At 40.5% G+C, this 16,583-nt stretch overlaps 1 protein-coding gene across 7 annotated transcripts in view; it reads right to left on the minus strand.

Annotated features, from left to right (window-relative positions):
• TANC2 (tetratricopeptide repeat, ankyrin repeat and coiled-coil containing 2) overlaps window positions 1-16,583 on the minus strand; it is a 478,761-nt gene that overhangs the window by 36,845 nt on the left and 425,333 nt on the right. For all 7 annotated transcript variants that reach the window (XM_008012171.3, XM_037993758.2, XM_008012175.3 and 4 more), the window contains 3 exons: window positions 11,815-11,923; window positions 2,855-2,977; window positions 1,746-1,982 (listed from right to left, as the gene is read on the minus strand). In XM_008012171.3, the coding sequence (XP_008010362.1) occupies window positions 1,746-1,982; window positions 2,855-2,977; window positions 11,815-11,923 (469 nt within the window). The remainder of the gene's footprint in view (window positions 1-1,745; window positions 1,983-2,854; window positions 2,978-11,814; window positions 11,924-16,583) is intronic.

Below are 16,583 nucleotides of genomic sequence, written 5' to 3' on the forward strand. Positions count from 1 at the left end.
CTAAGGCAAAGTAGAGGTGAGTGTAGGTAAGAACTGATAAGAGTTTTGAGATACAGGCACCTTGAGATGAGCTTGATCACAGTGATAAAGGGCAGATGAGGCATGATAGGATCTTGAAAGAAGTACATATGAGTTACATTTCTGCTCTGGGGAAAACAATGAAAGATGAAGAAAAGGATGGCTTGGCAGTGTAAGGGCTGAGCGGCAGGAAAGACCCAGCTGAGATCAGAATATGAAGTGACAGCAACAGTAAGAAGGGCTGGGTGCCGTGGCTCATGCTTGTAATCCTAGCACTTTGGGAGGCCACAGTGGGAGGATCTCTTTTTTTTTCTGAGACGGAGTCTCGCTCTGTCACCCAGGCTGGAGTGCAGTGGCGTGATCTCAGCTCACTGCAAGCTCCACCTCCTGGGTTCGCACCATTCTCCTGCCTCAGCCTCCCGAGTAGCTGGGACTACAGGCGCCCGCCACCTCGCCCAGCTAGTTTTTTGTATTTTTTGGTAGAGATGGGGTTTCACTGTGTTAGCCAGGATGGTCTCGATCTCCTGACCTCATGATCCGCCCACCTTGGCCTTCCAAAGTGCTGGGATTACAGGCTTGAGCCAGCGTGCCTGGCAACAAGGATCTCTTGATTTAAGGAATTTTAGCAAACCTCTGGGCAATATAGCAAGACCTTGTCTCTACAAAATAGGAAAAAAATACAGCTGAGTGTGGTGGTGCGTACCTATACTCCTGGCTATTGAGGAGGCTGAAGACTGCAGTGAGCTACAATCATGCCACCGCACTCTGGCCTAGGCAATAGAGCAAGACTTTGTCTCTAAAAAGAAAACGAAAATGGTAATGAGGCCCAGTTATCACTGTTTCTAGAGGTGTCCATTCAAATGAATGGGATGTCATAGGTGGGCAATCACTGTGCTAGGGTACACTTCTAAGGCTCTGAGATGTCACTGAGAGGCCTTTGTCTCAGTTCCCAAAGGAGTGGAGGAGTCCCACTTTTTCCCCTGGTAACAGCACTGGACACCTCAGAATGAAGTCATACTACGAATTATATTTCACTATGAAACCACTAAAGTCCTCAGTTTGTTTTCAGGACTGAAACAAAATACAATGAGGTCAAGATTTTTTTCCCAGAGGCCTACATTTGTGAGACCAGCATTTTTCTTTTCACCAATATTGTGAAATCAAGTTTTTATACATAAAGCAAACATATTTTGGAAATGTTTTCAGAGAACTGATGAGTACTAACAGAAGCACTTCGAGGTGCCCTTGGTCAGTCTGGGTATAAATAGGGAGAATCATCTTCTCCCTGTTTCTCTAGAGTGGTGGTCTTCAAGGACAGGATGAAGGTGTCTGTTCCTGTTCTCATCTCCATGGTTAAGTTATCTTCTCTACACATAAAAGGCTTAGAGCCCGCAGTTGCTCCCTCACTTCTTCTTTCTCTCTCTGTTAAAAAGAGGCTTCTTCTGAGCTTAGTGGATCATTTCTGGGTTGTTAGGTAGAAATTTTTTGTGGTTACTGACAAATGCAGTTTCCCAAGTACCTCTCAAAGGGTTTAGAACTGTGTGCTCCTGCAGGATGGATGGCAGTGGCCCTGAACATATGCAGAACCAGCACTCTCTCTGATCTGCTCTCCATCATGGTTTGATATACTCTACCCAGACTCATGAGGTAACACTGGAGATAAGAAAGAGTATGCATCGAAAAGAAAGAAAAAGGGAAGAAAAGCAGCAGAGCTGGGCAGCCAGTACCTTGGCCCGTTTCTTGCACAGCAGCACCACAATGCTCAGGTACCCTGCTGCTGCAGCATATCCCAGCGGAGTGAGGCCACTTTCAGAAGAGGCATCCACGTTGGCGCCGAACTCCAGCAGCAGGGCTACCATTTCTGTGTAACCAAGATGGGACTGAACACAAAGAATTGGAGCATTATTTAAAACCTCTGTCCGGTAATTAATATTGGCACCTCCTAAAATCAGCAGTCGGCTGACCTAGAAATAAACAAACACAACTAATAATTAGACAAACAGGAGTCACATCTTTTTAGTTGTCTTTTATTAAACCATCTAAGATTCTACAACAATGTCTAGTAGCATTTAGTAATTGCTTTATTTTATAATCTCATTTGCTCCTTTTTCTTTTCCTTTGGTAGATAATATAAAATATCTCCTTTACATAAATGGTATACTAGCTAGAGCAATTGCCTCCCATACTGTAGTGCTGAACACAGTCTCTATGAAGTGAGCGTTTGGTCAGAAAAGCTCCTACACCAAGACAAAGGCTACCTGAGATCAATTTACTCTTTGGAACCAGCAGGATGTGATCCCACATGTCAGAGTCAGTTTATAGAAGGTAAGAGGACAATGGAGCTAGTCTCCAATTTATAGAATAAAATTTAACAATTTAAAATATATTAAATTATCAATAAAAGACTTAGATCAGGCCGGGCGCGGTGGCTCAAGCCTGTAATCCCAGCACTTTGGGAGGCCGAGACGGGCGGATCATGAGGTCAGGAGATCAAGACCATCCTGGCTAACATGGTGAAACCCCGTCTCTACTAAATACAGAAAACTAGCCGGGTGAGGTGGCAGGCGCCTGAAGTCCCAGCTGCTCGGGAGGCTGAGGCAGGAGAATGGCGTAAACCCGGGAGGCGGAGCTTGCAGTGAGCTGAGATCCGGCCACTGCACTCCAGCCTGGGCGACAGAGCGAGACTCCGTCTCAAAAAGAAAAGAAAAAAAAAAGACTGAGATCAATAAAAGACTAAGCAAGTCAAAGATCAACTAAATAGTTACTTAATGTCCTTCTAGTTTTATTTTTTCATAGTTAATTCCTTATCATATTTATAATTTCTTTATAAATTTACCTTTATATTTGGAGTGTAGAGATTGCGTAAAGATGCCAGTGCCATGGAAAGACCTTCTGTGCTATAAGAGATCCAGAGACCTTGGAGGATGGAGGATGATACACCAACTTTTTTACTCAAACCCTGAATAAGAAGTACAGACAATTGAATTAGTAGCCCAGCAAAAAAAAGTAGCATCAGTGGTGAATTAGTGGCCTCTTTGTTTTTGGTACTAATGAATGAGAGTGGAGTCCCACTCTAACAATGTTCATGCCAAGCAAAGCCTAGGTGGGGGGACAAAGACCAGTCCTGCAGGAACAAGCTAACTTAAACGGTCTCTATCTCTGCAGCCCTTAGCAACACATCCACTCAACACCTCTCTTTTCTGTTATATCTGGATATAATTTATTTTTCCATATCTTTTTTATTAGCCTTCTTCAATAAATATCTTAAATTCAAGTTATTAAATTACACACTGTGGTAGAAATAATGCAAATAATGCAATGTGATCACTGATTTCCATTTCCTTTTCTTTCTGAACATTTAGAAAAACTCTATTTCCCAGCCTCCTTTATAGTTAGGTAGGCAATGTGACTGAATTCTGGTGAATAAAATGAGGGCATAAGTAGTATGTCTTGTCCAGGCTTGGCTCCAAAACTTCCTGCGTATTTCTCCACACTTTCTATGGTTCATTTTGATTACAGGCCAGATGTAGAAGATCCAATGGAGAATTCTGAGGCCCAAGGTGATTTCAGAACTACTACACGGAAGGAGCTTGCTCGGAGATCTGAACTGTACTGCGATGTAAGGAGAAATAAATCTTTGTTAAGTCATTGAGATTTTGCAGGTTTGTCATAGCAGCTAGTGTTCTTCACCTTAACTAATATACCCCAGAATGATTTTATATGTTTATCCTCAGGAAAAAAAACCAGCAATACAGGCTTGATTGCCATCTACAACAAATTTTCTCCTAGTATCACTGGCACAGGTCCCACGACATGTACTAGTGTTTGTCCATTTCATATGGGCTTCTCCAGAAGGAAGTTAGAATAATTTGTTCTTCAGATATCCCGATTGTTAGGCACTCTGACAATCTTCTTACTCTTCTGCCAATATCTGGATCAAATCAGGTAAAGAAGGAAATCCCGAGGGCAGGAAGATATTAACAATGAAATCTGGGTTGTAATAAAATATATAGGGAGGTATTTCTTTTAAAAACTTAAGTTACTTCTGCTTTCTTTGTCCCTGAAATATAGAACGTTCTTGCCTAGAATCCCTACATATATCTAAATCAGCAAAGTGTGTTTACCTGGTATCCTAGGGAAGAGGCATCTACAAAGGGGGAATATGTCAGTTATTTATGAGTTATAAATTCATCTAACAAGACCTCTAGTCATAGTGATCAAGGTCTTCCCATAGAAGGTTCAGGGTCTCTAAAGTGCGTGAGGAAAAAACTTCCTGTAGAGGGAATTCTCACACTAGAGGAAAGGCTGAAAGGTGAATAATGCTGTGGGAAGGCTAGATAGATGAACGTTTTTAAAAGGCTTCTCCGACACAGGTGCCTTTTCTTCTCCCTGTGGGGATATTCTGATGCAACCAAAAATTAAATCATTAAACTTTCCTATTAAAAATTTTATTTTCAGCCAGGTGTGGTGGTACATGTCTGTAATTCTAGCATTTTGGGAGGTGGTGGTGGGAGGATTGCTTGGGCCCAGGAGCTTGAGACCAGGGAAATGTAGGGAGACTACATCTCTCCAAAAACTTAAAATATTAGCCAGGCATGCTAGTGCATGCCTGTGGTCCCAGCTACTTGGGAGGTTGAGGTGGGAGGATCACTTGAGCCTGGGAGGTTTAGGCTGTCATGAGCAGTGACTGTGCTACTGTACTCCAGCCTGGGTGACACCATGAGGCCTTGTCTCAAAAAAACTAAAAAACAACCACCACCAAAACACAGAAGAAAAAAAGACTTCTACATTTAAGTTTTTGAAATTATAATACAAATTTTTTATAAAAATCAAATAAAATAATATGGTATTAAAAATAAAGTAGCTTCAACCTCCCATCTCAATCCTAAGAGGTAGCTCCTGTTAACACATTAGTGTTTACTATTTAAGACATTTTCTATATATATGCAAAACACATACACACAAGTGCATATAAACAACATAAAATTTGCTTTATTAAACATTTTTTATTATGGAAAATTTAAAACCTATTTACAAAAGTGGAGAGGAATAGTATAATAAAGCTCTGATGTACCCATCACCTCACTTCAGTAATTTTCAACTCATGGCCAACCTTGTATTATTTACACTCCTGCTCATATACCCTTCCCTTGATGGGATTATTTTTAAAAATCACAGATATTTTATCACTTAATATTTAATTATTTTAGTAAGTGCCTCTAAACAGATATGAACTCTTTAAAACATACCTAAAACTAAGAAGGATTCTATAATATGAAATATCCCAATAGTGTTCAAATTCCCTTGATTAGCTCAAAAAAGGAACTAAATTTTTTTTGTTTGAATTGGGATTCACATAAGGTCCATATACTGTTACTGGCTTTAAAATACTTTCATATTATTAGGTATTTTAGGCTTTTTTCTCCCTCACTTTTATAACTTTTAATAATCATCCACATATATGTATCTTTATATACCTATGCATATATATCTATAGAACATGCCTCAAGAAGTTGATGTATTTTGTGACATTCTGACACGGCTTTATCAAAATGGCTGCAAGCGTCTATACATTCTCAACAAAAAATCCACAGCTTGATAAAATGAGGAAGGATGGTGCTAATCATTTCTATGCATCCTCTCATTCCATTCTATTCTAAGAGCATGAGCCAAAAGGCTGGGTCAAATCCTAGCAGAGTAGACCTTTGGGTGCCCAGAAACACAATCCCATGCTGGGAGGCCGAAACAGAATCCAGTTTTAACTCCTCACACCGCAAGGTTATTTCCCTTTTCATCCTCCTTGATTATTTAAAAATGGCTACCTAATTTCTACGTGGTCCATATTCTCTTTGGCCTTGAGGCTGCTGGGCTCTGTTCTGAATCTGTCTACTATAGTACCCATGTAGGCACCCAGAGCTGGGTAAACAGAAAACAGTAGGAAAGGTGGGTAAGGGCAGCTTCTGATTGCTCATTATTACTTCAGAAGCTCTTTTAATTTGTGCAAGAAACAGGGACATCAATTACAAACTCGCATTTGGCCATGCAGTTTGCATGCAAACAAAACTGAAGCAAACACATCACTAAGTAGTTCTGATTGTTATTTTGACATATGAAATAGAATAGTTCCAGATCTTTCAGGAAGAATTCTAAATGTTACTCAGGGTTGGAGTCCAGACAAATTAGGTTCTTCAGTGCACCTCCACTGTAGATCCTGGAAGACCAGAAAACTTAGCTCTGACTCTCCATTTGGGCCTCAGTCTCCTAATTTATAATATGTGTGGGTCTCAAGACCTTTTGAGGAACAATAAACTATATTAACCAATTCAGAGAGAAAAATCAGCATTAAGAAATATCCTTAGTCTAACAGAGGAAACTTTTAGCAATGGAAGACATGTCTTACATATGATGGTTGAAGGAAAAAAAAGCAGGAAATCTGACACTTTTTCAGATCTACAATGTGTCAGGTTCTGTGCCAGGGCCTTTCCAGATTTAGCTTCTCTAATGTAATCTAATCTCCATAACAACCCTAGGAGGTAGAATTTATCACTATTTTTATATAGGAGGAAACAATCTAGAGAAGATTGAGTAATTTGCTCAAAGCCACACAACTCCTGGAGGTGGAATTAGAGGCCAAATCTGTCTTTACTCAAAAGTTCATGTTCCTTCCATTACACCAACTAAAAAAAGGAAAAATAACTGGCACCTGATTCAGGACCTCACTTCTGAATTCTTAGCTGAAAAAGTAGCAACTACAATAGATGAAAACAGACAAAACAGCCAATTGCTGCTTTCTCCCTTAACCTTTAATTCCGAATCATTTTCTATCCTCGGCCCTCTTCTCCAGAATTGTCCTTTTTAATCCCAGACGAAATCTACTCTTACCAATTCAACTGAGCATTATATGCTTTTTTCCCAACTTTTAAATTTAAAGTAAATTGTGTCTAAGACCTTTCTGTTGACGTATGTATGCTAACTTTAGGATAAGGGTTATCTCTGGGGAGGGAGGAGAATGGGGTAAGGGAAAGACATAAAGGGACTTCTACTATAATTGTTACATACAAAACATTTATATATATAACTATTAAATGTAGGTAACAGTCACCTACATTTTGGTGACTCTTAACCCCAAATATATATATATGTAGCCCTTAGAGATCCCAGCCCCCCTTCTGAGGCTTATATATGTTAATGAATTAAATCCTCACAACCACCAAGTAAGGGCTAATATCATTCCCATTTTAAAGATTAGTAAGATTAGTGGTGGTAATTCCAGCACTTTGGGAGGTCAAGGAGGGAGGATGGCTTGAAACTAGCAATTCAAGACCAACCTGGGCAACATGGTGAGACTCCCATCTCTACAAAAAATAAAAATAATTAGCCAGGTGTAGTGGTGTTTGCCTGTAGTCCTAGCTACTTGGGAGGCTGAGGTGGGAAGACTGCTTGAGTCCAGGAGTTCAAGGCTGCAGTGAGATGTGACTGTGCCACTATACTCCAGCCTGGGTGACAGAGTAAGACCTTGTCTCCAAAAAAAAAAAAAAACAAAAAAAACAAAAAAAAAAAAACAAAAAACAAAAAAAGTAAAGTTAAACAACTTGCTTAAAGTCATACAGTTAGGAAGTAAGAGAGAGAGGGTTTGAACTCGGTCTGCTTTTGGAGTCTGATCTCTTAACTACCATGCTTGCTATATTGCCATCTTTAAATTACTGATGTAGAATAGTGATTTTTTCACAGGAAAAGAAAAGAAAAGAACAGTGGTTTTTCAACTAGCTGGGGTGCACATTAGAACTACCTGGGAAGCTTTTCAAAAATACTAGTGATCAGTCATTGCCGGTGGGAATGCAAAATGGCACAGTCACTTTGGAAACTAGTCTGGCAATGTCTTACAAGCTAAACATAGTCTTACTATACAATCTGGTAATTGCACTACTAAGGCATTTACTCAAATGAGTTGAAAATTATGTTCACATAAAAACCTGTATTTTAGTGTTTATAGAAGCTTTATTCATAATTGCCAAAACTGGAAGCAACCACGATGTCCTTTAATAGATGAATGGCTAAATAAAATGTAGTAATCCATATAGTGAAATATTATTCAGCAATAAAAAGAAATGAGCTATCAAGCCAAAAAAGAAGACATGTAGGAACCTTAAATGCATATTGTTAAGTGAAAGGAGCCAGTCTGAACATTCTAAGCATTGTGTGATTCCAACTATATGACATTCTGGGAAAGGCAAAACTATAGAAACAGTAAAAAGATCAGTGGTTCCCAGGGGTTGAGGAGGGTAAGAGGAGAGGAATGAATAGGTGGCGGATAAAGGAATTTTAGCGCAATGAAACGATGCTGTATGATACTTAATGGCGGATACGTGACATTACGCATTTGGCAAAATCTATAAGGCTGTACAACAAATAGAGTGGACCCTAACATAAAGGATGGACTGCAGCTAATAATAATGTATCACTATTGGTTCCTCAATTGTCACAAATGTACCACATCAGTACAAGATATTAATAACAGAGAAAACTGTGGTTGGGGGAGTGAGTATGTGGGAACTCTGTACTTTCTGTTCAATTTTTATATAAACCTAAAATTGGTCTAAGAAATAAAGTCTATTTTAAAAATGAAGCCTAGGTTCTACTCCAGAACAATGACTCATAATCTCTGGGAGTAAGGCTCAGGAATGTGTACTTTTAAAAAAACTCTGCAAGAGAATCTAATGTATAGCTAGAGTTGAAAATCACTGACCTACATCTATAGAGAAATCTCAAAAATACAATATTGATTGAAAAAAAGAAAAAAGTTACAGAATCTTATAGTATTAAAAAACCCAAAATGGTTGTATATATTGCTTATGAATATGAACCTACATTGGAAAAGTGTAAAATATAGATGAGAAGAACATGTCAGGGGTGTTAGCATATGCTAAATCCTAACACATTTACAAGTTATCTCTAGGGGAGAAAGAGAAATGGGGTTACAGAGAAACACAAAAGCATTATTTATTATATTTGTTACATTCATTTCTTAAAAATAAAGAAAAATAATTGAAGCAAACATGGAAAAATGTTAACATGGTAGATAATATTTGATTACATTCAATTATCTGTACTTTCCTACATTTCATAATGCAATTAAAGAGGAATAGGAACATCTTTTCTTCTAAAACAAGAAAAAAAGAGGTAAGAATTGATAATGATATAGATTGATTTGTGGTGAGGGGAGGAAATAGTTAAGGGAAGTAACACTTGGTTTTTGATCTTTTTCAGAGACTCACAAGTTATGCTGTTTATTTTGTTAGTTGGCTTCATTAAGAGGTAGAGGAAAAAGAAATGGGAAAAGGAGCTGAGTAAGAATGGACCTTGGTAAATGAATGTCAACTAAATGGTCCAGTAAATGGACCACAAAGCAGCACTGAGAACCACACTGAGGCTGGAGTAAATACACAAGAAATAAGCCTGAAATACAGAGCTTTGGATTTGGAATATTAGCTTTACTTGTACTATGGACTTTTGATTTCTTCTGGTTAGTGGAGTTGATCCTTTGTTCTTGTGAAGTATGGGAGGAAAGAGCTTCAGTTTAGTTCAACTCAACAAAGACGACAGACAGAGAAGTGTGATCCCATTACCAGCCAGGATGTAGCCAAAAATAACGCATAATTAAATTCTAAGCTCATGGTTTCTTTAAGAGAATTTTATGTTCAAATAGCTTGAGAAAGTGCCTCTTCAGCATCTGTAACTATTGCTCAGGTAAGGGATTTTTTGTCGGCAATAAATGGTCATGGAATCCCTTCCTTAGAATCTAAATTTACAAAACTGTTTACCAGCCAGTGATAAGCTTGCTCAAGATTTTTGAATACTTAAGAAAACAGGGAAAGCATGAAGAAACGAGCAATTTTATCTTCGGGATCTTTAGCTGTGGCTCAGGTATCTTAAGATCATAAACCTCGGGGGCTTATCCAATGAGCTTCTTTAAAGCGCGTTACTTACAAACGTCACCTTTATGAAGATAAAACCAGAGAAATGTAAAATGAATGTACCCACTGGATTGTGTGTCACTGCTGAATAGAAGTTTCAAGTGGAACTATTTCTAACCATAAAGTCTATATTTGTCTTTGACCCACAGCTGGTGCAGATTGAAAATTCTAGCAGTTTGGGAGAAGTTAAAGCCTCTCAACAGGGAACACTCTGCATTTAAAGGATCCTGTAAACTGCAGCACCAGGAAAGCCATAGTCCAAGTTCTTCATTCTTCAGCTTGCAGTCACGTCATCACCATATGCTGTACACTAGAGTATTTATGGCTTGAATCACACATGGAGCCAGTCTTATCTCAGGCAACCATGCTGTCTGCATCAATATAAGATAAAACTGTGCTAATGACAGGAGTGCATGTTTAAATGTATGTTTCCACGTATGGGATAAAATACTTGGTCAAATGAAGCTTTATGCTACTCTTCTCTGCAAATGTGGTATTTGTTTTATGGGGCAGCAAAGGCAGGCATTAGCTTTATCTTTGCATCTGATTCTAGGCAGATGGTGATGCTAAAAGGTTAATACTTAAGTTACTGCCTTTTAGTTACTATCTAACAGCAGGACAATGCTCTTAGAGTTTATGGAATTATTAGCTACTTTTTCGTCTGCTTGAAACTGGAATGCCATACCTTGCCAGTTATTTTAGCTCCACTCTGCTCCTACTAAGTAAGGTCATTTTTGGTACAGTGATTTGTTAGACAAGACAAGTAAGATTCAAGTAAAAGATTTGTCACTGTGGGTTTCACTTCTGTCCATCTGATGACCAGGCTGCTCTGGCTCTGTGCTTATATATTAAGAAGAATTTGCTAGGCTCTTGAAGTTATCTTAACGCCATTCTTCTCTCTGAAGACGATGGTTTCATTTTTTAACAATATCTTGTCGGGGAAGCCTGACCCAGAGAACTGTTTAAGATACCCATATTTCTCCATCCTGAGGCAGGAAAAGAATTCTGAAAAGGCTATAGGGATTGGAACTCTCATACTGTGGGATATAAAAATTAGGACAATAATTTCCTTCTCCACTTTTGTGGGTTAACCCAAAACTGTTATTTGAACTACAAATTCCTTGAGATTAGGGATTGTATCTTTTTTCTTTTTGTATCTGTAGTACCAAGTTTAATGCCTCAGTAAGTGACGAATAAACAAATGAATGCATACATGCACAAACAAATTATGTGTCCTCTTTTTGGTCCTCCATTGCAGCCTTTTGAAAGCTGAGAGAAGCTGATGTTATAGAGTTCTTAAAGGTTTTTCAAACCAATGGGAGAAAAACTGGGATATAATTTGAAGAGACATTTGGGGGAAGTAGCTCCAAGGAAGGTTAGTGTTGACTCCAGGTAAATAGTTTGAAAATCATAGCACCAGGAATGTTATTATCATCACTAAAACAATTATTAAAAAATGGAAAGAGTAACTGCCCTCAGTGATTTTTTAAACATCATGAAAACCTGCAACTAACTGCTACAATATGACTGTCCTCAGGAGATGACAGGTCATGTATGGAGCCCACATCTATAGGTGTATATGCACCTTGTCAATGATTATAAATATACATTTCCTGAAAAGCCTATCAGTTAGTTACACTGGGAGACGCACAATGTAGTTCTAAAGGCCTAGGGAGGAACAGGCCATACATGTTGGGAGATGAACCAATTTTGCAGCAAAAGAACTTCAGAAGGCAGGGACTACAATGAAATAGTTTCTTACATATAATGTATGAAGGTCTGCTAAAGATGGGGGAAAAATGGTTCCAACTGCTTTAATTACCTTAAAAATGTGTGCTTTGAGGATGTGATGTCCCAGTTCAATAGTCTGCTGTCGGTTTAGTTTTCCCTCTTGGCGGGAAAACCAAAAGGCAAGTAATGTGTGACCACTCCTGCAAAAAAAGAGAAATTCATTTTAATTAATTAATTAATTAAGTTGACATGGAGTCTCACTCTGTTGCCCAGACTAGAGTGCAGTGTCGTGATCTCGGCTCACTGCAGCCTCTACCTCCTGGGTTCAAGTGATTCTCCTGCCTCAGCCTCCTGAGTAGCTGGGATTACAGGCACCCACCACCATGTCTGGCTAATTTTTGTATTTTAGTAGAGATAGGGTTTCGCCATGTTGGCCAGGGTGGTCTCAAACTCCTGACGTCAGGTGATCCACCCTCCTTGGCCTCCCAAGGTGTTGGAATTACAGGCGTGAGCCGCTGCGTCCGGTCTGATTCATTTTCACAGAAATGTTAATGCCCTAATTCTGCTTTGGTTGGGGGACTCTTCAGGTCCAGTCATACCTCCAACAAAACTATATCATTCAACTGGTTTCTTGGGGAAGAGAACCTACTCCTGGGCAAAGAATGGGTATTGAAAGGTTCCTAGGCAGTTCCTTATCCAAATCACATGTATAAATACCACAAAATGTCAGTTCTAGTTGGCTTACACCCATCCCACACACAGATGGCATTACAAGATTTTCATTTTTATTTTCTGTCTCTGTCAGCAACTCTCATTCCACCCATGCTTAAATGTCAGTGTTCCTCAGGATCTCATTCTTGGTCCTATTCTTTCCTCGCTCTAGATTAGCTCATCCATCCTCAAAGCCTTCACCACCACCTATATTCTTATATTTTTCTGTATTCAGACTTTTCTTCTCAGCCTTAGGCCAGTATATACCCAACTGCCTATTGTATTTCCCCATTTGGAGGTCCCATAGTACCTCACACTCAACATGACCCAAACTGGACTTACAACCTCTTCCCCAAGTGAAGTCTTCTCTGACCAGCCTCTACCAAGGCCCCACCCTTTCCTTCTAGCTGAGGAGAATGGAGGGCTTTCTTTCTACTGCCACCAGTATAGACTGTATATCCTCTCGCACAGCGTTTGCCATACTGTCACATACTCTCTCCTCCACTAGACTGAGGTTCCTGATAGCATCCATTCCCCATTACCTCCTTGCTAACAGATCCCAAACCTGTTTATGAAAGAGAAAGCTCTTTTGTCTGCCTCTGGATACTGTCTTATCTGCCCATGATGTCCAGAACTGCCTTAGTTCTCTTGTAAATCATGTGGTCAGCTGGCTTGAAGACAAAGTCAACAGGAGGGTTAGACTAAAAGAATTGCAGAAAAATAAAGCTTAAGCCCTATTAGCTGCCCTAATTCTGAACTTGCTATATGAAGTAATAGATTTCTTTACTGTTTAATCTATTTGAATTGGAGTTTTCTGTTTTTTTCCAGCTCAAAGCATCCTAATGATACACTTCTTTGTTAATGTATGTGTGACATGTATGATATTTAGGGTTGTATTTCTACTTACATTCACGAAAGAAATCTGAATTACTTATATTTTCCATAGTGCCTAACATTGTCTACTGCATATAAAAATGCTCAATAAAACTTTAGAAGAAAAAATCTGGCATTAAAGAAAGGACACTAGATCATCTTTGAGATGTGTTTTCTTACCCCGTTTGTTACGCCTCTAAGAACTGCAGACACTTCGAACTGTCTCTCTATGGCTGGTATGCTTTGGCTCTGTGTCCCCACCCAAATCTCACCTTGAATTGTAACCCCCATAATCCCCACATGTCATGGGAAGGACTTGGTGGGAGGTAACTGAATCATGGGGGTGGTTTCCTCTATGCTGTTCTCATGATAGTGAGTTCTCACGAGATCCGATGGTTTTCTAAGTGTCCGGCATATCCCCTGCTGGCACTCATTCTCTCTCCTGCTGCCTTGTGAAGAGGTGCCTTCTGCCATGATTATAAGTTTCCTTAGGCCTCCCCAGTCAATGTGAGTCAATGAAACCTCTTTTCTTTATAAATCACCCAGTCTTAGGCATTTCTTTATAGCAGTGTGAGAATGGACTAATACAGTACATTGGTACTGCAGAGAATAGGGTGCTGCCCAAAAATGTGGAAGCAACTTTGGAACTGGGTAACAGGCAGAGGTTGGAACAGTTTGGAGGGCTCAGAAGAAGACAGGAAAATGTGGGAAAATTTGGAACTTCCTAGAGACTTGTTGAATGGCTTTGACAAAAATGCTGATGGTGATATGGACAATGAAGTCCAGGATGAGATGGTCTCAGACAGAGATAAGGAACTTGTTGGGAACTGGAGTAAAGGTGACTCTTGCTACACTTTAGTAGAGACTGGTGGCATTTTGCCCTTGCCCCAGAGATCTGTGAACTTTGAACTTGAGAGAGATGATTTAGGATACTAGTGGAAGAAATTTCTAAGTAGCAAAACATTCAAGAGGTGTCAGAGCATAAAAGTTTGAAAAATTTGCAGCCTGACAATGCAATAGAAAATAAAAACCCATTTTCTAGGGAGAAACCTAAGCCAGCTGCAGAAATTTACATACTTAATGAGGAGCCAAATGTTGAATCACCAAGCCAACGGGGAAAATGTCTCCAGGGCATTTTGAAGGGCTTCATGGCAGCCCCTCCCATCAGAGGCCCAGAGGCCTAGGAGAAAAAAGTGGCTTAGAGGGCTGGGCCCAGGGCCTTGCTGCTTTGTGCAGTCTCTGGACTTGGTACCTGGCATCCCAGCTGTGGCTAAAGGGGCCAATATACAGCTCAGGTTGTTGCTTCAGAGGGTGCAAGCCCCAAGCCTTGGCAGCTTACACATGGCGTTGGGCCTGTGGGTGCACAGAAGTCAAGAACTAGGGTTTGAGAACGTCTGCCTAGATTTCATGAGATGTATGAAAATGCCTGGATGTCCAGGCAGAGATTTGCTTCAGGGGCGGAGCCCTCATGGAAAACCTCTGCTAGGACAATGTGGAAGGGAAATGTGGGGTTGGAACCCCCACACAGAGTCCCCACTGGGGCACTGCCTAGGGGAGCTGTGAGAAGAGGGTCACCATCCTCCAGACCCTAGAATGGGAGATCAACCAAGAGCTTGCACTGTGTATGTGGAAAAGCTGCAGACACTCAACACCAGCCCGTGAAAGCAGCCAGGAAGGGGGTTGTACTCTTTGCAAAGACACAGGGGTGGAGTTGACCGAGCCTGTGGGAGCCCACCTCTCGCATCAGCATGACCTGCATGTGAGCCATGGAGTCAAAGGAAATCCTTTTGGAACTGTAAGGTTTAATGACTGCCCTATTGGATTTTGGACTTGCATGGGGCCTGTAGCCCCTTTGTTTTGGCCAATTTCTCCCATTTGGAATGTGTGTATTTACCCAATGCCTGTACCCCCATTGTATCTAGGAAATGACTAATTTGCTTTTGATTTTATAGGCTCATAGGTGGAAGGAACTTGCCTTGCCTCAGATGAGACTTTGGACTTGGACTTCAGGTTAATGCTGGAATGAGTTCAGACTCCAGGAGACTGCTGGAAGGGCATGATATGTTTTGAAATTTGAGGACATGAGATTTGGGAGGGGCCAGGGGCAGAATGATATGATTTGGCTCTGTGTCTCCACCTACACCTCACCTTGAATTGTAATCCCCATAACCCCCACATGCTGTGGGAGGGACCCAGTGGGAGGTAACTGAATCATAGGGGCAGTTTCCCCCATGCTGTTCTCATGATAGTTGACGGTTTTATAAGTGTCTGGCATTTCCTCCACTGGCACTCATTATCTCTCCTGCCACCCTGTGAAGAGGTGCCTTCTGCCATGACTGTAGAGTTTTTAAGTGTCAGTAAAGAACCTGGAACACAGGGGATGGGACAGCTCCCATCTTACATAGGACTCATCAAATGGATTTCATTCCAATAAGATTTTAAAAAGGGATTTTTAATTTTTGACTTTACAGAATTTCTAAATTGTAGTGGATACCAGATCACCTTGTTTGATTGGATAAATTAACCATAATAGAAAGGAAGTTATTTAATTAGGAGAATGTCTCAGACAAGTGTAGCTTGCATATCATCAGTATCATCTGAAGGTGTGAGTCCAGGGTTCTTTCAAACTCATAAAATCTAGAAATTCACACTGAATTCTCTTTTTGTTTTTTAGACGGAGTCTTGCTCTGTTGCCCAGGCTGGAGTGCAGTGGTGTGATCTTGGCTCACTGCAAGCTCCACCTCCCAGGTTCACGACATTCTCCTGCCTCAGCCTCCTGAGTAGCTGAGACTGCAGGGGCCCGCCACCACGCCTGGTTAATTTTTTTAAATATATTTTTTAGTAGAGACGGGGTTTCACTGTGTTAGCCAGGATGGTCTCCATCCCCTGACTTCATGATCCACCCACCTTGGCCTCCCAAAGTGCTAGGATTACAGGTGTGAGCCACTGTGCCCGGCCCTGAACTCTTATTTATCCCATGAAAACTCAATTTAGTTGATAGGTTATTTTATTTTTTTCTTTTTGAGATGAAATCTCGCTCTGTCACTCAGGCTGGAGTGCACTGGTGCGATCTCAGCTCACTGCAACCGCCACTTCCTGGGTTCAAGCAATTCTCCTGCCTCAGTCTCCCAAGTAGCTGGGATTACAGGCGTGTGCCACCACGCCCAGCTCATTTTTTGTATTTTTAGTAGAGTTGGGGTTTCACCATGCTGGCCAGGCTGGACTTGAACTCCTGATCTCATGATCTGGCTGCCTCAGCCTCCCAAAGTGCTGGGA

The sequence above is a fragment of the Chlorocebus sabaeus genome, chromosome 16 (assembly GCF_047675955.1).
Source record: "Chlorocebus sabaeus isolate Y175 chromosome 16, mChlSab1.0.hap1, whole genome shotgun sequence".
Taxonomy (NCBI): Eukaryota; Metazoa; Chordata; class Mammalia; order Primates; family Cercopithecidae; genus Chlorocebus; species Chlorocebus sabaeus.